Source organism: Drosophila pseudoobscura, chromosome X, assembly GCF_009870125.1.
Source record: "Drosophila pseudoobscura strain MV-25-SWS-2005 chromosome X, UCI_Dpse_MV25, whole genome shotgun sequence".
Classification (NCBI taxonomy): domain Eukaryota; kingdom Metazoa; phylum Arthropoda; class Insecta; order Diptera; family Drosophilidae; genus Drosophila; species Drosophila pseudoobscura.
In genome coordinates, this window is record NC_046683.1 from 19,618,303 (window position 1) to 19,638,137 (window position 19,835).

The 19,835-nt window shown below is 49.3% G+C and overlaps 2 protein-coding genes across 3 annotated transcripts; one reads left to right on the forward strand and one right to left on the reverse strand.

Annotated features, from left to right (window-relative positions):
- The first annotated feature begins 228 nt into the window (after positions 1 to 228).
- On the forward strand, positions 229 to 1,090 carry LOC6901955 (uncharacterized). Its single transcript, XM_002133453.3, has 3 exons — positions 229 to 467; positions 527 to 598; positions 658 to 1,090. The coding sequence occupies exons 1-3, from the start codon at positions 448 to 450 to the stop codon at positions 857 to 859; spliced, it is 294 nt and encodes a 97-aa protein (XP_002133489.1). The 5' UTR covers positions 229 to 447; the 3' UTR covers positions 860 to 1,090.
- Positions 1,091 to 2,298: 1,208 nt separating this feature from the next.
- dy (transmembrane protein dusky) lies at positions 2,299 to 10,459 on the reverse strand. 2 transcript variants are annotated; one of them, XM_033383273.1, is made up of 4 exons: positions 9,643 to 10,459; positions 8,366 to 8,522; positions 4,262 to 4,562; positions 2,299 to 4,190 (listed from the first exon to the last, which is right to left on the reverse strand). In XM_033383273.1, exons 2-4 carry the CDS (start codon positions 8,504 to 8,506, stop codon positions 2,560 to 2,562), a joined length of 2,073 nt encoding a protein of 690 aa, XP_033239164.1. In that variant the 5' UTR covers positions 8,507 to 8,522; positions 9,643 to 10,459; the 3' UTR covers positions 2,299 to 2,559. The 2 variants fall into 2 exon arrangements, with proteins under 2 accessions (XP_033239164.1, XP_033239165.1); XM_033383274.1 differs by lacking the exons at positions 8,366 to 8,522; positions 9,643 to 10,459 and adding an exon at positions 5,136 to 5,212.
- Positions 10,460 to 19,835: the final 9,376 nt, after the last annotated feature.

Consider the following 19,835-nt stretch of genomic DNA (forward strand, 5'->3'; position numbering starts at 1 on the left):
GCAAGAGAGGCCGTAACAAATGGGACCATCGTGAAATATCCGATGGGAAAAACTATAGCACTGTAAACCAATTGGACATTTCTCAAAGCCATTTCAAGTTTCTGTCCAACTGGGAAGCGAATAGCATCACTCATTGCTAGGTCGCAGGCAGGACTCATTGATCGGCGAAGACTGTCGAACATCTCTCTGCAGTGCCATAGTTACAGTGCCACTGTGTTACAAAACTGGAGGAGATCCTAGGACCTATTGCCTCACTTTTGTACAAAACTATTAGAACAGTAGGTATAGCATTCAAATTCTTGTAGAGTGTCACAGAGGGAGAGCAGACGAAGCAGCAGGCAGGCCCAGGCACTACAGTCGGATTTGACAAATCAGTTCCATTCGGAATTTCGTCAGAAGAATATATTTTTCCAAGTAAGAAGTCAGCAGAGTTTAGCAGATCACACAATGTCCGACCAGAATAAATTGTGAGTGGGTGGGTAAGTCTCATTCGATCCACATACTGATTGGATTCACCTTGTTTCAGACAACCTGACAATGATCCAGAATACGAGGAGCTCCTCAAGTACTTTAAGAGCAATAACCTCATTTCCGATTCGTAAGTAACTTAACCAAGCTCTCTCGGGCTCTCTCAGATGCTAACTACTACCACTGCAGACCCTCCGTTACGGTCCGTCCCGGAAGGGTCAAGATCACAGCCGACGGTGTGGTGATCGTTGACCAAGGTACTAATATGCGACGTCGCAACCTCAAGGCCGTGCTCACTCTGCCCGACCTGAAGGAGCGCGCTTCTTATTCGTCTCACAAGTGGCTGTACGAGCTGTCCTTGAAGCTGGCCGAGGACCCGCCCAGCCCGTAAGTATATGCTGGAATACGGCTGACGGTCTTGGCGACCCGCCAGAGATCAAAAGACACAAGACGGTCAAGCAGAACATGCCATCATTTTATCAAAATTAGACTGTTTTATTTGTTATATCACACACACACTTTAACAAACCCAAAATGGCAATAGTTGTATGTGTTATGTGCCGCTCAAATTTATTTCAAATATAATACCCACGAGTCCACGGGGAAGTTTCGCCATCCACCACTGCCTTTGTTTTTTTCCAAATAATCTAAAGTGTTTGATTATTCCTTCGGAGCTTTCCTTGCATTGCTGTTTTATTGGATTATATTGATTGGTATGTATACTCGTATAGGTATAAACTGTGTTAGTACCGGGCATAGCTCCGACTTCTTCCGATAGTACTTCCGCCTACTGGGCCGGAGAGGACGTGGCACAAAAGCGGACTTGAAAAGTCAGGCGAAAGTGAAACGAAAACGTCATAGCCTACTCTGCTGTCTGTCAACTGTTTGAATATACCTTGGGATCGAATTGGATCTGGTTCTTACGTTTTCAACGCTGCTTTCTTTTGGCATTGAGTGCGCCTCAAGGCGGGCTACGGTCTACGTATATTCTTTCCATCCCAGGTATAGCTCAATGATGCGGAGGTAGGGGAGTGTGAGGGAGATATTATTGGCATATTATCTCCCCCTAGAGGCGAGAGAAAAAAGATGAAGAACTGAGGGATTCTAAACAATTTATTGAACACTTTTTCTCTTCTCACTCTCTTGGCGCCGCTTACAAAATTACGCAAAAAAAATCAAAGATATATATAGGGTTGCATATATACTCGTATATGTATGTGTATATGTATATGTGTGTTGTATGAATAATTAAATCATTATGTGTATAAATAAATAAGTGGACTACAGGGTGTACGAGTACTACAATATGTGTCTGTTGTACGAGTAAGTAGTACAACGTGTAGATTCAAATCATCGCTCGGAAATCATCGGGAATGGGCGACAGTGGGGAGCAAAATGTTCGGCTTAGACTAAGGCTTAAAGCGCTTAAAATATTTAGTGACTAATTCAAGTGTACGTGTATGTGATGTGTATGCATGTGTGTGCGTGTCTGTGTGTTTGTGTGTGAGTCTACAAAGTCTTAAGAGAGTCTTACCGGAAATACTCTAAGTAATCAAAGGTCGAATCAAATGTGAGAGAAAGCTACAACTGTGGGCTTGGACGGGGGCGTGGCATGGCATAGCACCGTCTCAAAGAAGTAGAACCTAGGCTTAAACTAAAACAAAAATAAATCGATTATCGACTGCCACCAACAGGGAAAATGCAGGGAATCGTTTGACAGCTCTCAGTGTACAGCGGTGTAAATGGAGGTGCCGATCGGGTGCAGATAGTGTGCATGTGCATGGGCAGGGATGGGTGAAGCGTGGGGGGGGGGGTCCCAGTAAACTTGGCTTGATTTAATGTTTATATAATTTGTATCAAAAATTAATCTAACGAAGCGTACGCTACAAATTTAAGAGCCGCAGACGCAGACGCAACTGTACCCAGGCCCGGAACTGGAACTGGAAGCACAATCGGAACTAGTACCGCAGCCAGTAGCGGAACCCATAACGGAACCAGTTTCCCAATGGCTGGCACAAGAATCGAAGCGAGTGTCCGTTCCAGCATGCGTTTCCGGAACCGTAACCGGAACTAGCAACAGTTGGGGTTAGCTCATGACAGCGCCCGCTTCTTGGAGAGAGTGCCTTGAACATCCGCCGGCGACGCCAGCTGGAGGACGGGCAGCGCGCCGGCTGCGGCGGCCGCAGCCAGTTGGGGATTCGTGAAGGCAACGGCCCGCTCCTTGGCGGTGAATGAGGAGAAGGGGCGCAGGCGGACGTACAGGATGGCAGACGTGAGACAGGAGGTGACCAGGATGCCCAGCAGCACGATCAGCGTGATGGCGAAGCCCGGCGTGGTCATGCAGATTAGTCCCTCCTCTCGCACGGGGAATACCATTGTCTGCGCAGTCGAGCCGGATCCGGAGGCGTTGGTGGCGTTGCCGCCCTGTTCGTCAATGGCAAAGGTCAGATCCCCGGAGGAAACCACCTTGATGATGCGGTTCAGACCCACCTGGGGCTCGGCCACGGCTCGGGCCCGACGCTGAACCCTGCGCTCATCGCGCCTCTTGCCAATGGCACTCGCCACGTGGTAGGCATCCACATGCAGCTGCGGGGGTGGTGGTCCATACTGGGACTCCGGGCCCACCTGTAGGTGATGGACATCCTGGAGGTTCGTCTCGGAGGAGCACTGCTCGGGGCAGTGGTAGCGGCAGATCTGAATTGTGCACTGGAAGTGCACCTCCATGGAGTCGGGGAACTTGAAGGCCTGGAAGTGGGCGTAAGACAGCACTGAGGCAGAGGCCCCGAAGTTCTTGATCTTGGTGAAGCGGGACATGAGCTTGGGCCTGGTCACGCAGCCCCGTTGATCTACCAGCTGGATGGGAGCCCTCTTGCCGTCGTGGGCGACACAGTTGCGCACCAGCATGTCAAACTTGGAGTCATCGTCCTTGATGGCCAGCACCATGGTCATGGTCTGTCCTATCTTTACCAGCCCGGACACCTCGGAGGCCCAGGGGCCCTTGCCCACCTGGATCTGCATCCAGCAGCCGACGTTGTCGCCCGCAAAGTCCGCCCGCACCACGTCCAGCATGTCGACGGGGAAGGGCCGGAAAGTGACGCTCTTCTCGTACTGATCGTGCCACGTGCAGCGCAGCTTCCGGGCCTGGTCCCACACCTCCTGCACTTGCGGATCGTACTGGATTACAATGATATTCTCGAAGTAGGTGCCGGCCCCCGTCCCCGCCCCAGAAACACTCTGATCGTGTCCGTAGCCCTGGCTGTAGTTGTCCGTGTTCCCGGCGGTGCCGCACTCATGCAGCCCGATGTCAAAGCTGGCAGAGGTCCGGCCCAATCCGGACGGCAGATGCACGCAGTTCATATTGCTGTAGTGGCCCTTGGAGAACACAATCCCGTTGAAGGGCTTGTCGAACTGGACAAACACCTTCATGCCGTTCTTCTCGCACTTCACGTCCAGCGACACGATCTTGGGCATATCCTGCACGGGCGAGGCCCAGATTTCGTTGTTGCTGGAGGCACCCACACTCAGGTCGGGCACCTGCACCTGCTGCACCTGTACCTGCTGGGGCATCTGCTGTTGCTGCTGCTGCTGTTGCTGTTGCTGCTGCTGCTGCTGTTGGGACTGGCGCTGGGGCGGTGGGGGTGGTCCTTTGTAGAACTGGGCTCCAGGCGGCGGCGGAGGTCCAAAGGGTTGGCCAAAACTTAGGGGAATGTTCTGGTGGTTGCCTATGAAGTGGAAGGTTGAAGAAGGTCGGCTCAGATCTTCGGATGGTGCGGGTGGGGGTGCGATGACTTACTGCGCAGTGTGAGACCCAACTGGGGCGGGGACGGGGGCATGTTGTGCTGGTAGTGCACCTGCACCTTGGGCACCAGCACCGACTGTGGAGGTGGCTGCTGCTGCTGCTGTTGGTGCTGCTGCTGCTGGACCTGCATTTGCATCTGCTGCTGAGCCTGCTGCTGCTGCTGCTCCTGCTCCGACTCCTGGGCCATCTGGTCGAGCTCGTTCTCGTGCTCGGATAGGGCGAGGGCCAGGTCGTCGTCGGGTCCGCCAGCAATGGCCTTCACCACCTCAACGTCGTCCGCCAAGACCAGAGCAACCTGCGACCCATTTCCGGGTAAAGAGAAAGAAAGAAAGAAATCATGAATGGTCTGGTCTGCTCTCTAAATTAAGCTGCCTCCAATTGCTGCTGCAGCAACATTCAACATCCAACATCCAACTGCCGCGGAGAATGTCAAGTGGAATTGGCGCATCAGTGGCGGATGCGGCATGCAACTCAATTGCATAAGGCGGCAGCAGAAAAAAACGCCAAGAAAACGACAAGACAACAAAAAAAAGAGAAACACGAGAAAAAGCCACTGCAACAATTTCGCTTTTTTCCCGCCACTCTTTCTCTTCATCTTCCTCGCTCAGTGGCTGTGTGCCACATGCGGCATGCAATGCGAGGCGACCCAATTGTCATGGAGATCCGCCTGGCAAAGAAGGCGATGTCAAGGCTAGAACCAGACAGCCATCAGCCATCAGCCAGCGGCCAACAATCGAACCACGACCAAGATCAAGACGGAATCGCTGGATTGAGGTGAGTGATCGCAGCGGATGATACGAGTATGTATGTACATACATATGTATGTATGTGCTCTATTATCGAGCCATTATCGATCACATATCCTCACCATTTGTAGTGGATCGATTTCTATCGTCCAACTTTCTACTCAATATTGAATTTATTCCTTTGACCCTTTCCCAACAGCATACTCCCATGTGCCTATCGTTCATCGTTAACACTAGCTTTCGACATTATCCTACACTTCTTATCTAACTTAATTGATTATCCATTGAATCCACTCTATTGCTGTATCCACCCTAACTCCATCTTCGTAACACGTAATCAATCGCTTTGTATTTCATATAACCTGTCGTATATCCTGTTTCAACTATTTATATTAATCTGTACCTTAAATTCTTCATTTGTACATGCCGAAAGGAGCTCTCTTCCTCGATTCGATCCCATCGCATGGCTTCCCTTTGCTGGTATTAGGATGTTGACTGATTCAGCCATTAAGTCAATTAGCTGGCTACATCTAGAAGGCTATAGAAGTCAGGGGGAGACAGTTGCACTGGGGCTATTGCGGACAGGTGGACGACGGTGCTGATGTCCAGTAAGGAGTACTTCTGCTGCTGTTGCTGATGGTGGCGCTGCCATCCCAAATGGTTGTCGCTGCGTCTGGCGTCTGCAACTCTGTGCCGCAGTGCCAAAAACAACTTTCTCCAGGCAGCGAGAGCATCTGAGAGCATCTCATCCAGCTCCAGCCTTAGCCTCAGCCTCAGCCAGAGCCACAGCCGCAGCTCCCATCGCGAAACGCGGTGCATCGGGGATGTCGCAACGACGGAGGCATCCTGAACCAATCCTGTTTGGTAGAAAGTGATGTGGCAAGCGCGGCAGACGATTGACGAAAAAAAGGTAAATGGTAAATGGCAATTGCCAAACGAGTTACCCAAAGCCCAAAACCCAAGACAAACCGAACCGAACCGAACCGAAAGCAACAAAAATTCTATAATAAAATTTACATTTATCGTCGCGACGGGAACGGCAACGGAAACGGGAATGGAACGTGATTTGGAGCGGCCCACAAGCAGAAGCAGAAGCAGAAGCGCCTCTTGAATACCAAACAAGACCCAAAGATTCGATTTGATTTTCGATGTTTCGGTTCCTTCTGCCTTATCCTCATACAAATCCCATTACCAATAATCCTCATAGAGTCCATCTGGGAGAGGCTCCGCCTGCTGCGTTAATTGAAATGTGTGCCAAGTGCCTCAGTGCTGGCAAGTGTCCGCCGGAGTATCAGAATATCAGAGTATGGGATTATCGTGAGCGTGTTTGCATTCCCGACGTTCCGTACCGGGTTCGTTTCGTTGCTGTAATCGCAAGTGGGGACAACTAATGAGGAGACGTACGGTACGAGTACGCTACATACTGGATGCTGAATGTTGGAGACGGGTATGAAGCTGAAGCTGAAGCCAAAGCTGAGGCTGAAGCTGAAGCTGAAGATGAAGCTGGAAATCCAAAGCCGGCTGTTGTTGCTAATCTTGACCTCGACCAATGCTAAGCTCTTGAGATGCTGTCTGGCTTTGGGGGTCTGACTGGCAGCGCACCAAATCGGGAGAAAGTGAAACATTAGCAGAGAATCTGCAGGGGGGAAGGAAGGAATTTGGCAGCCACTTGAGAGCTTCATTGCGCGGGGTCAAAGGTGAACGCTATGCAGTTTGGCAGCAATTCGCAGTGCGGCCCGAACATGAAAGCGAAAAGGAAGTCCAGATGGATGTGGAGATGGGGTTGGGGTTGGGAATGGTGATGGTGTTGGTGTTGGCGATGGGCCAAAGCAAGCAAAAAGTCCATAAGGATTGGGAAATCGGCTTGCGGCCATCGCAAATTGTGTCATCGCCCCAGAATACATCCATACATCCCAGCAAACAACAACAAACAACGAAACTTTCTAACGTCACGACTGTGGTGCCAAGAGATTTTCTGATGGGTATTACCGAGGCACGGATGCATATGGAATTTTAATATGTTCCCGGGGAAACAGTCACAACAAAAGAGAAAGGAATGCTGTGGCTGTAGCTGTGGCTGTGGCTGCGCCTGTATCTATGGCTGTGGCTGCGTCTGTCGCCGGCGGATGTCAAACGGGGAGGGACTGGGTTGGAAAATGCTTTCAATGAATCAAAAGGATTATCAAATAAGGCGTGATTTGGTTTCTACATGCTATACGTAGCACGTACATATGTATGTAATTACGTCAGTCCAGTGTTGGTTAATCATTTAGTTCAGCTGCAATATAGCTGATTCCCCTTTCCTTTTATTTTTCTAAATTTCCTAATAACATTCCGTCCATGGTTTATTGTTGCCGGAGGAAATCCTCGCCGTCTTCCAAGTCCCTTTTGGCTAAAATTACCTTATTTCCTAAGTGGCTAATAAATCACTAATACGAACTCAGTTTTTTGATTCCCGTGATAAAACTCACTTTCAAGTAGCACCATTCCCCTAAAACATGCACCAGGAACTACTGCCAAATGTATCACACACACACACACACATCCATACGTGGCACACAATCACACTTTCTGGAGGGGGACCGAGTACACGCGTGCAATTGAGGCGAAAAACGAGGCCATGGCAATTACCCATCCCATCCCATCCCATTCCATTTCATTCCCAGCACTTGGCGGCTGGCTGCTCTTTCACTTGCACACACACGGACACAGACGCAGGCACAGACACAGACACTGGCACAGGAACAGGCACAGGCACTAACATGCACACGCATTTAGGCAGTCAGACAGACTGGGAGAGGGAGAAGAGATGCTTAAGCCGGCTGCTTACTGATGAAGTACTGGCTAAACGAAGAAGCAGTTGCCTTGAAGCTCCCCTCTGATTACCCAACTATTTTAAGATTTTACTGGTTTGAACTGAAGGCAGTACTAGTAGCGGGGCTTGTACTAAATATAGGCACTTCAGCTACTAGCTTACTATTCTTGAATATTCAAGCACTTCCACAGCCTTGTCAGTGGTCAGTGGTCAGTGCTGTAAAGTGTCCCTGTTACGATACATAAGATGCTAACATTATACTTTGGGCATCCTTAGTCCAAAGAAGTCATCCTTTTTGCCTTTTCAAATCCACGAAGAACACATAAATAAATAAGAAACTACGAGACCACCCCCCTCCCCCCGCAAATGCTGCTGTGCAGGAAGCTGCAGAGTGGCTGCCGTCTCGTTTGGACAGTACTTAATGTGAATTATCTATTTATAAGCTGTTGGTTTTGCTGCTGCTGCTGCTGCTTGCTGCTGTTGTGTCTGCAGCTTAGGCTTAAATTGATTTTAATTATTTGCATCGTTTCGACTCACCTGCAGTGAAAGGAAAATGATAAGCGGCAGCCAAATCTTCTTAGCACCGATTTCTTTGCCACCTTGCCGCGGATGTTGTCTGCAGCGCTGTTGTTGGTGCCGCAGCTGCAGCTGCTGCTCTTTTGGATTAGTGTGTTGCATGCTGCTGCTGTTGGTGCTGTTGTTCGATGTGTAATTAATTTGTTGAACATTATTTGATATTTTCATAGGATTACAGTAGGTGTGTGTGTGTTTGTGTGTGTGTGTGTGTGTGGGAGAAGTAGAAGAAGAAACAGTTGAAAAGGCAGTCGGTGGGGAAGAGAAATGGAGGGTAAAGCAGAACCGAAGAAAGTGCTTCAATTGTTGTTTGGTTTTCGCTTTTTCTCTCCCATTAACATCATTATTACCATCCATGAAAGTGCTTGCTGTTAATTGCAATTTATTAGCGATTTTCCAGTTAGCTGAATGATGATTGATTGTCTCTGTCTGCTCTCCACTCCCTGCCAACTCTCCTCAGCTCCCCACCCACGGGAGACAAGTGAAAACAAAAACTCAAAAAGAGAGAAAGAGAGAGAGAGAGAGAGAGAGAGAGAGGGAAAAAGAAGCGACGACAGTTGAAGAAAGAATCTGCCTAATGACCGCCACTGGCACAGCCACTGCCACCGCCAGCCCAAAACTGGTGGAGAGAGGTGAAGTGATGTGTGTGGCTTCGACTTGGTGTTGGGGTTGGGGTTGGGGTTGGGGTTGCGGCAAGGTGAGAAGTGTTAATAGGTTTCCCCATAAGTGAAGTGGGTCATCCGTGGCCCAGACAAATATACGTATGCGTATGAATGCATAGTTGGCCAATTAAAAGTCCGCAGACGATTCGAAATCTGTTAAGAATGGCTGAGGAGACGGAGAGAGTGATGTGAGATGCGGAGGAGGATGATTGGCAGTGACCTTGAACATGTCCCCGTCCTCTACCCGAATTCAATGTTTAATGTTCTCGTTGAAATCTGTTCGACTGCTAGTGGAGGAACCCTTCAATTTTGAAGTTGGTCGATACAGTGAGGATACTCGTAGATACATAGTTCAAGAAGAGTGGGAATGAACTTTCTGTTTGAGACAGAAACGAAACTTATAAAGAGGTCTCCATCCACAGGGGTGGTACAGGGAAGGTACAGGGGAGGTTCCTTTAAACTGTGATATCTTTTATCATTTCAGTATACATTTCAGAGTGTGTGTTTTGCTCCTTCTGCTTCGCCTTTGGCTTGATTCCACTTCCGGGTGCGCTGCTCGCAAGGACCTTCTGCACTCACCTTCCACGCCGTTGGCCCGATTTCGCTGTTCCAATTCGAACTCGAGTTCCACTTCCAAATTCCAAATTCCCGATGCAATGCCAACGAACAGGATGCGTCTACTTCTGCGTTCTGAGGCAACTTTCAAAAACTGTTGCACTTACTGCTGGTAGCAGTAGCCGTTACTGTTCCTGTTGCTGCTTCTTCGACTGCCTCTGATGCTGATGCTGATGCTGATGCCGATGCCGATGTTGATGTCGATGTCGATGGTGTTGCTGATGATGGGTTGACAGGGGCACGAGTCACGTGGCGGGCGGGGCACGAGGCGCAGTGACTGCGGTTAATTGCAAGTTGCACGCGGTCAATTAACTGTCAGCAGCCGTCTAAGTGCAGCACTTAATCTCTGTGGTGGACACACTCGCGTAGTTCCACCGATTCAACAGACAAAAAAATAGTAATCAAAAAAAAAAAATGAAAAGTACTGGCAACAAAATGCTCAAAAAAAGGACACAGAATCGCGTGTGGTCACTTGTTGATCGTTTGATAACCGCTTTTGATAAACGGTTATTGCCCGTGTGTTGCTTTCTTTGCTTGTGGATCGGTTTTTGTGTGTTGGTTGCATTCGCATTCGCATTCGCTTTTGTTTTGTTTGTTTGGGTGCTCGGTTATCGGTTTTTGGCTTTTGGTTTTTGGTTTTTGCTTGTTCTGGGACTCGGATGTGGATTCGGTCTCGATTACGGTAGGATCGCACACTTGGAGGGGGCCTGAGCTTCGTCTGAAAACGCGTCTGGTCCGCGCCGTGGGTTAGCGCCGAATGCTGCATACACCTGCTTTCTCGTAGCGGAACACTTCGCATGCGCAGCAGCAGCGGCTCGGCTCTGCCGCTGCGGCGGCGGCAGCGAAATTTCTTCTTTACATTGAGACCGATCCGATACGATACGATGCGATCCGATCCCCAGCCGAAGCTCTCGGCAAGGCAGTCTCTCAGTGTGGCAGTCGGCCAAGTCCAAGTCCAAGTCCAACTCCAGCTCCAAGTACGACTTGTTCGAGTACAGCTTGCCGGTTGCTGCCACGGCCGCTGCCTCTGTGACTGCCTCTTCTTGTGGCATGCGTCGTTCGTTGGTTGGCTGGTCTGTCGGTCCGACGGTCTGTCGGTCCGACGGTCTGTTGGTCGGTTTCCCCAGTTGTCTGTTTGCCCACGGGTGCGGGCACGGGTACGGGTACGGGTACGGGTACGGGTACAGGTATACTGGACTGCTTCGGCTTCGGCTTCAACTTCAACTTTCAGTTGCAATGGGTTACAGAAGCAGACGATCGCTAGCAGCCAGACGACGACAATTGCATGGGGACAAGTCCTCTAACTGTTTGCACTTTCTATTCCCCTGCCCCTGCCCCTGCCTCGTTCCCCTGCCTCTCCTCATGTCTCCACGTGCCACATGCCTCATGCCCCCGTCCCCTGCAGCCACTGCCCAGTGTCCACGGCCCATGCTCCAATTGTTGCTGATTTGTGGCAAGCAATCAAGCTGTGGCAAGACATGGGCGTGGGCGCCCTTTGATAGCCACACGCTCTTCGTGGCGTGGGGGGGGTGGGGCTTAAAGGAAACTGTGGGAGGGGGAGGGGGAGGGCTGGTCTAGTACAGGTGGTACAGAGAGCAAGGGAAAGGGGCCAGGGAGAGAGGATGGCGTCGCTGTAATGTTTCATCAACTGTTCCACTTTTCCATAAAATATTTTTGCAAAGTACCGCATTTGGCATGGCCTACAACAACAACAGCAACAACTGCAGCAGAAACAGCGCCAAGAGCGGCGGCTGCAACAACAACGACGGACGGTCGGCTGCTGCGCTTGCTCTCGTTGAAATAATAGGATGAGCAACATCGGCAGTTGCAACTGCAACAGCCCCAACAACAGCGACAACGCTAGCGACAGCAATTGATAACCTGCTAACCCGCCACGCACAGTAGGTCGCATTTGATGCGAAATGGGATCGACAGTGGGGTGGATACCCCGGAAAATTGTTTCCCAGGACAATGCCCAGGACCAGTACCCAGGACAATGCTTCAAATGGACTGAGATGCGATACAGACAATGTACTGATGATGATCGGCCTCTCTATACCCGGTACTCATAGAATAAAGTGATGTGTTCTATATGTACATATATATGTATTTCCTAGATCAGCAGATCACTATCGTACTCGATATAGCCCTCATATAGCTATATCTCACAGACTATGTTAACTAGTCTTCCACCCCATCAGCTCCCAAAAACTTCTGCCATCCTAAGATTAAAGACTCGAAACAAAACCATTAACTCTCGCAGTACGCGCTCTATTTCTCTCTCTCCCAGTGTTTCTTGGCAGTAAAAAGTTGTATTTCATGTCCGGCATTTAGTCGATGAGAGAGCAGTAAACGAATATGCTCTCTGTTCAACATCAACAATAGCATCCGTCGTTTCCTTACCACCTATGTCGATAAAGTATTGAAACCATTTGCAATAGATATCAACTTCTCCGAAAAGGAAGGCATGACTTATAATACGGGTGTACGGGTGTAAATATCGAAGTTTCGTTGGAGAGGTATTCAATTATTTTGGCTCTTCAATATATCAGTAATCTTTTTAAATTTGAAAATGTCTCTATCCAAATCACTTGCCCCGGTCCGTTTCCTTTTTGGATATAGCGACTGCTCCAGTTTTCTCTCCTTTTTGGCCCACTGTGCGGTGGAAGCGTACGAGCGGCAGGTAGAGTCAGGCTGGTGGCTGGCGGCTGGCGGCAGGCGGCAGGCATTTCATCGCCATTTCAATTCCACTTTGCAGCTTTGAGTTTTTAGGGGCGCCGTGTGTCGATTCCTGTTTGCTAAATATGACCAAAAAGACTCGTTTCGAAATTGGAGTAATTTCGTCGCGGCGACTCACTTTGGATCGCTTTGGATCGCCTGGGTTCGATCTGATCCGATGCTGATGCTATTCGATGCAATTCGATTTGGCTGGCGTGCTCCGGTTCGGCCAGAAAGTGGACGCTGGGGCTGGCGGCCTGGCGGCCTGGCGTCTATCCTCCTCCATCCCCGTCTATCGGGGCACACATTAAGTAACACGCGCCAGCCAGTCTACCCCAAGCCTGCGACCGTCTGCTCCGACTTGGTCAATTATTGGCTAGCTTTGCATGAGATCCGCGATTGGTTAGCATTGGGTATGTTTTGGGTCTGTTTTGGGTGCCATTGGAAAAGGCCAGTGCCAGTGCCAGTGCCATTGCCAGTGCCAGTGGGGAAGGGCAGCCTCTTGTGTGTCGCACGACGCACGCATCTTAAACGAACCCGAGAGATGTCTTATTAAAAGTATCTTGTTACTTTCACCGCCGACTTGAATTGCGCTTCAATTTCTCATACGTACACACACTCAGAGGCAGAGACAGTGATAGGGAGAGAGGAGAGAGGAGACGAAGGAGAGTGCTGCGGAAAGTACTGACCAAATGTGGTGCTGGTGCTGGTGCTGGCTGTGTGGTGCAGTGCTAGCCAGCCAGCCAGCCAGCCAAAGGTCTCGAAAAAAAGCGTCGCCAAGTTGGGTGAAAACATCAGCGAATTCCTGCAACTGCTATTGGGGATGGGGATGGGGATGTGGATGGTGATGGTGATGGCGATGGGGCTGGGTCATTCGATGGATAGCTATAGCTTCTTCTGGTGCGGGGTTACACACCATTCCAGAGTCCCCAGCTCCCGGCCAGGTTCCCAAACCCAAACCCAAACCCAAACCCAAAGCAAATCCTCTTTGCCACGCCAGTTTCTAGCCAACTATTTGGGTCGCTCTCACAATTTATTGGTTTAGTTTTCATTGCATTGACACTTCATCATCGCCGCTTGCATGCGTTTGTCATCTGTCGTTGCTGGTTGCTGGTTGCCGGTTGCCGGTTGCCGGTGTGCTGTTGATGCAGTTGTTTTTGTTGGGGCTTATTGTTGGAATAACCTTTCGGCAGCCATCAGCTGCATCTGTCTCTGTCTCTGTCTCTATCCAACGTGAGAGGGGTTACAAGGTGGCAATGGCAGTGGCACCGCCAGCGGCTGAATCTCGACCAAAGTGAAAATGCCGCCAACAAAAACATGGGCGAAGATAGACGGTGACCGAAGCTTTGACTACCCTTACGTTATGTTCTTATACCTTTACCTATGATCTTTGTCTCTATTTTCAATATACGAGTTGGGCGGAATATAATACATATGTATATGCTATGTATAAGCAGCTTCTGTGATGCCTTTTCAGTGCTGGAAAGCACTAATGGTTTCAGTTAACATCTGTATCTACATGGATTTACAATGTTTTTGGTGTTTTAAACATTGAATAGGGTAAAAAGTGTTGAGTGTCGATCGTCGGCTGTCGAAACCTGATAGCACCTGTATCTGCATCTGCATGGAAGAGTATAGCTACTGCTGCAACAACAGCCGCAGTGGCACCACCTCCGACAACCAGCAAACAGTAGCAATGGCACCCATTAGGCTATGAGAAGACGCTTTTCGCTGTGGGTGTGGCGGCGGCGGAGTCTGGGGAGGGGACCCTCCGGCTGGCAGCGAGGGGCAGCTGCAGGTATTGCAGAAAAAGAATTGGGTTAAAGCTGTGCGGCAAGTGCTGTTGCAAGTGCTATTGTTGTTGCCGCTGTGAATAGTCGCTCGTTGCAGCAACTTCAACTGCAACTGCAACTCATCGAAGCGACTTAGAAAGCGTCTCCTTAGAATCCCATCAGCAACAGCAGCAACAGCATCCCCCCACCTAATCGAAACACAGACGAACGGACAGATCGAAGTCTGGGAGAGCCACTTGTCTGCCTATCAATTTCACTTTCTCACCACAGCGGAAAAAAGCGAGAGAGAAGAAACCAAAACCAAAATCAAAATGAAATGAAATGAAAGAAAATAAAACAACATTGAAAGTCAATTAGCTGCTGTCCAAAAAGATTCTTCACCCGAACCAGTCCGGCTCAATGGAGCCTCCAATGGAGCGGCCTCCACCTTACAATTTGGCAATCTAAGCCAGCACGCATGTGTGTCTGTTTCTGTTTCTGTATCTGCATCTGTATCTGTATCTGTAGCCGAGCATCTAAGTATCTGCTCAGCCCGAGGCCATCTCTGCTCTGACCAGGCCTCGGCCTGGCCTGGCCTGGGAAGCCTGCGCCAGGTCCATTACCAGTACTCGCAGCAAATGGAATTTCAGGTGCGGACACCCATCCAGCCAACGTTGAGTGGGGACGGATTGGACGGATTGGACGGATTGGACGGATCGACCGATCGACGGAAGGTTGGATGGGCTGACGCTGATACGGGTTGGTTATGAAAGCTCCGCGATAATACTGCCGATATACATTCTCGCAACGAAAGTTTTTATTTTGGAAATGGTTTTGGGGCCAGCATTGGTTACATTGTCGAGCAATGAACTGAACTGAGTTGAAGAACTTTCATATCGAATGGTATTTGTGGCAGAGCGGAGAAACACGATTATAGAGCGTGTGAATATGTAGGTCGGAAGATCCTTTGACAGCTCAAAGGGATATATATTTACATGCATACGAATCTTGTTCTTAACACTCTTTTTTAGTGCAAGCTACTAGTTCATATCAGATTATATGATACATACTATCATTCATATGGGAATCTACATGCATACATCCCAAACTAGCGGAAGGAAAGATATAAATATACCTATCATAGGTGTATAATCATGTATAATCATCAATAGATGATTTGAAGGATCATCCCCAAATTTCCTAACATCCATTATGTTCAAATTTATTTCTTAGAGACCTACAAATGTTAGCGCATAACAATCGGACAGCTATAATCAGCAGAAATCACTGTCCACTTGCGGCATTTTTCAGATTTCCTTTCCCTAAACTGTGTTTTGACCCAGCCGGCGGCATACCAATCCATGACATACCATGACAATCGAGCCATTTCGTTTTCCCATGGCCCAAGGAATCCTCTTTTCAATACTCCACTCTATGCGGACAGAATGACCAATGCGTTGACAAACGGAGGGTAAGAGCCAGGTCGAGCCGAGGCGTAGGCCGTGGCCAAGACAAACACACCCACTTTCCAAATGAAAACAAAATCGCGGACCACCAAATAGCAGCACGAAGCAGCCCCCAAAGTGAAGTCTTCTCCATCTCCATCTGTGCCTATCTGCGTCTCCAGGTCTCGGACTGGGCCTGAAATATCGATGCTGAATGTGCCGCGCATGCGCAAACAAACGAAACGAACGAAACCCACTTGATGGCTGGCCAATGGCTTGTCTAGATGATGGATGTTGGAGCTGGTGGCCAGAGGAAGGGCACGCACGGGCCCTCAGTCTCCATCTCCGTGTGTGTGTTGGTGCATAATTGAAAAGGCTTGCCCCCAGATGGGTGCTCACAGCTTGAGTGGACCCCAGCTTCACTTTGGCTCTGAATTGAATTGTTAATACTAAATACTTGGTCATAGACACATACTTCAGGTGGAGTAATCCACTTCAGAATGCCCGAGAGATTTTGTGGATCAAGCCGAGAAAAGGGAAAGGTCGGTAAGCCGATTGGCTCAGAAGTCCCCGAGTTTAGTCTCAGATGATAACCATATGTTGTTGAGCAGCTGGGTTTGTATTAACTTAAGGAAGTACAGCATCCTCAAGGGTAGGTCTGGAGATGAATTGATAAGATTTATATATTTGTCACCGAAGATTGGCCATTCCCAGATATCCGTCTAGACCAGCCTCTCCGCTTCTAACAAATCTCCCAGACCATTCAAATGCACGATGGTCTAAATGGCGCCACATTTAGGAGGAAACCAAAGCTTTTCCTATGTGAGTTCCGAATTTGTTGCATTTTATTCTAGTAAAAAAAGAAAACAACTTTTTTCTTTTAAGACGATTTACACGCGGTAGTAGGGAACAGTGTTGAACAGAACACAAAAACATGAGACCTGATCAGCGGTGCATGATAACTGATACGTTGTCCTGGTGAACGCGGCCAATTGGCAGATATGTAGGTCTGGTGTCTAAACGCATACTCTATATACGATACGAGTTGCACTTCCTTGAATCAAGAAGCTGTTCTCATCTCTTAACAGCTGTTGGGAGTGTGGGAGGCAGTGTTCGGAAACCGCTGTAGAGGTATTGCATCATTGCGTGAAATTGAATGCCTGTGGTCCACTCAAGTCCTCAATCCTTAACTAACGGCACCAATCCATCCCAGCATGTCTCCTAAGATGGTTCCCTGCATATAACAGACATCGTCAGCACACTGGAATGCCATTAAGAAGGCCTCCGGCGAATTTTGATTGCGATTTCTTGCCCAGTTTTGAATCTCTTCTGTTTCTATTGTCGTTGTTGGCAGCCAAATGGCAGTCGAACAGCCAAATAGAAAACTAATCTCCAATCAGGCGGATGGATCCCATGGATTGCTCACCGCGGGGAAGTAGGGGGGGGTCAAGTCAATCAGTGGGACTCTGCTTGCGGGTGGGCCGCACTGGCCAAGACAGAGAGGCAGAGCGACAGAGAGGCAGAAGAGAAGAAAGTGTCAAGACCAATTTGAATTATTCGCTGGTGAAATTTAAATCATTTTCAAATTTAATTACCGACAAATAAACGTTTGACATTCCGGGGAGTTAGACATTCCGTCTGCCTGCCACCTGCTCAGCTGCCCCACCTGCCTGGGCGTGGCATGGTGGAGCATGAAGCATGAAGCATTCCCCCGTTGCCCCCCGTTACGCACAACCACCACTCCATCATGGGGTTGTTTGTCTGTGATCTTCATTAGCCTCTGCCCGGCTCCTGTTGTGGCCATTGCGGTCGGGTGGCCTGACCAAATCTCCAACTCTGTTCATTGAGAAATCGGTGCGCAGGCCAGCAGCTCGCCACAGTGGTGTGCAGAGAGCGAGGAAGCAGTCGAACGGTATGGGGCTTGCCGATGGTACTGGAAGCCACCGTGCGACCACTGTGCAGAGCAGCGCTGCGCGGCGTGCGGGCGATAAAGTTGCCTTGGTTTATATGGGTTAACGGGTCCCCGCAATGGCGCTGCCACCGACCTACTTGCACCTAAGCATCCTCCTGGCTCCCTCCTTGCCAATCGGCAACAACCCTTGGCTTGGCCCATCCCATTCATTCATCCGCGCTCTCACACAAACATCGTCTGAAACACTTACTCTATCTGAGAGCAGCAAAAGGAGGTGCTGAGAGAGCTGAAACTGGAGACACATTTCTTTCGCTTGCCTTTTGCGCTCGCTTCGTGTCGTTTTTCTTCTGGATATACCCTTGCGGATGAGGGTATTCTGATTCTGACGCCATTTTTGCCACGCTGAGAAGGAAGCATCCCCGCCGATTGGATACAGACATGCACACATGCACACATGCACACATTCATACGAGTATATGCATGCAAATACACGTACACTGTACGTGTCCCTCAGCTGGCGGGGAATTGTTCGATCGATAAACAAATCTTTGAGGTGATGAAAATTGGATTGACTTATCCCAAACAGATTAAAATCTGACATTTTGTTGGAGGTAACCCAAGCTGGTATTTAATTATACCTTAACCAAATGATATCTACATATGTATATCGAACGATTTTCTTTGGAAACTCAATTGCAGATCAATCTTGAAGGGTATTTAGAGCTCCGACCCAGAAGCAAGCCTTTTTTGTGGTTTTTGTTTCTTCGAATAAAAAGCCGCTTTTCATTTTAGTCCGTCTGGTCTGGGGCTGGAGCTGGAGCTGGAGTTGAAGATGAAGTTGGACGCAGAAGCCGGAACTGGCGGCCATGGCCATGGCCTAAACGCATCGCAACGCAATGCGACGAAAGTTGCGCCGTTTTTGGGCTGGCCAAACGAAACCAGACAGCAGAAGCTACACCCATACATATGTACATATGTACATGCATATGTATGTACATATGTACTGCTGCTGCTGCAGACGCAAGCGGAAGAAGCGCTGCTGAGGATGTCCAGACCCGTCCCGTCCCGTCCCGTGGCTACCTGTCCACTGGATGGTAACGTGAAAATGCAGCGCAACAAGTTTCGCAATAAAGAGAAAGTGTCCAGATCTGGTGTTCTGGGGATCGTAAAGAATAAATTTGCGGGCTATTCAAATGTTTCCTGTTTCTTTCGCACATACACACAACTGCATGCAGCAGGACTGCCCCTTGCTCCACACCACACCACACCACACCACACCCCACCCCTCGCCCACTTCAGCCAAATTTCATGAGCATCTTTCGCTCTCTTCGGCGAGAAAGTTGCCTTCGTTTGGGCCGGGACGAGTACGAGTAAGAGACCCGACACCGAGGAGACAGAGCACGAGGCGGCAGCAGCCGGGAAGTGCAGCCAGATTGGAAGACGCATCGGATCGGCCACGCGACAAGTGAAAACAAGATGCCGAACTCGAGTGCAATTGCCATCCAAAAATAATTCCCCAGCGGCCTGGAGCAGAGTCCGGGCCCAAGATGAGTGCACAGTGAAACGCAATCGTGGCAATAACAGCCACAGTGGTACATGCAGACATCAAAATTTGAATTTGTGTTTACATATTTGCACAGTGGAAGTGGAGAACACTCACACACACACACAAAGCCACATAGCCACATAGCAGAAGCTGAGAGAGAGAAAGAGAGAGTAGGTGCACAGTGGGACACACAGCAGAAGTGGGCAGTTTCCGAGTGCCAGTGCATGCGTGTGTGTGCGATCACGGAAGGCATTGACTGGACTTGGTCGTGAGCGGACGTTGCTGATGCTGCCTGCTCGTACTCTATTGATAAGAGCGGCAATCACTGCGCACAGCTTACTCACACCCCCGCCCACATCTATGTTTGTTAGAGAGTGACAGCGAGAGAGAGAGAGAGGGAAGGAGAAAGAAAGACCTCCGTCCGATGATTACATTCCAATAGTAAAGCGAGCAGCAACACCAACAGCACAGAAAATCCCCACGAAAGAGATGCCCCAATACAAGCCGTTAAGTGTGAGGGAGCAGCGGGAACAGGAATATGTACATATGTACTTGCAGGAGACACTTGCCAGCTAGAATTCATTTACTCTAATTTTGTGTGACTCAAGCTAATCGATCTATTATTTTCCCCCACATCTCCACATCGGCAACAGTTCGTTGCCTAACCATATTAACTCTACTGTTTAATGATAATATATGTACATATTCACATATCAATTCCTCATATTTTCTCGCCGTGGACTCAATAGGGACCCGGCTAGACA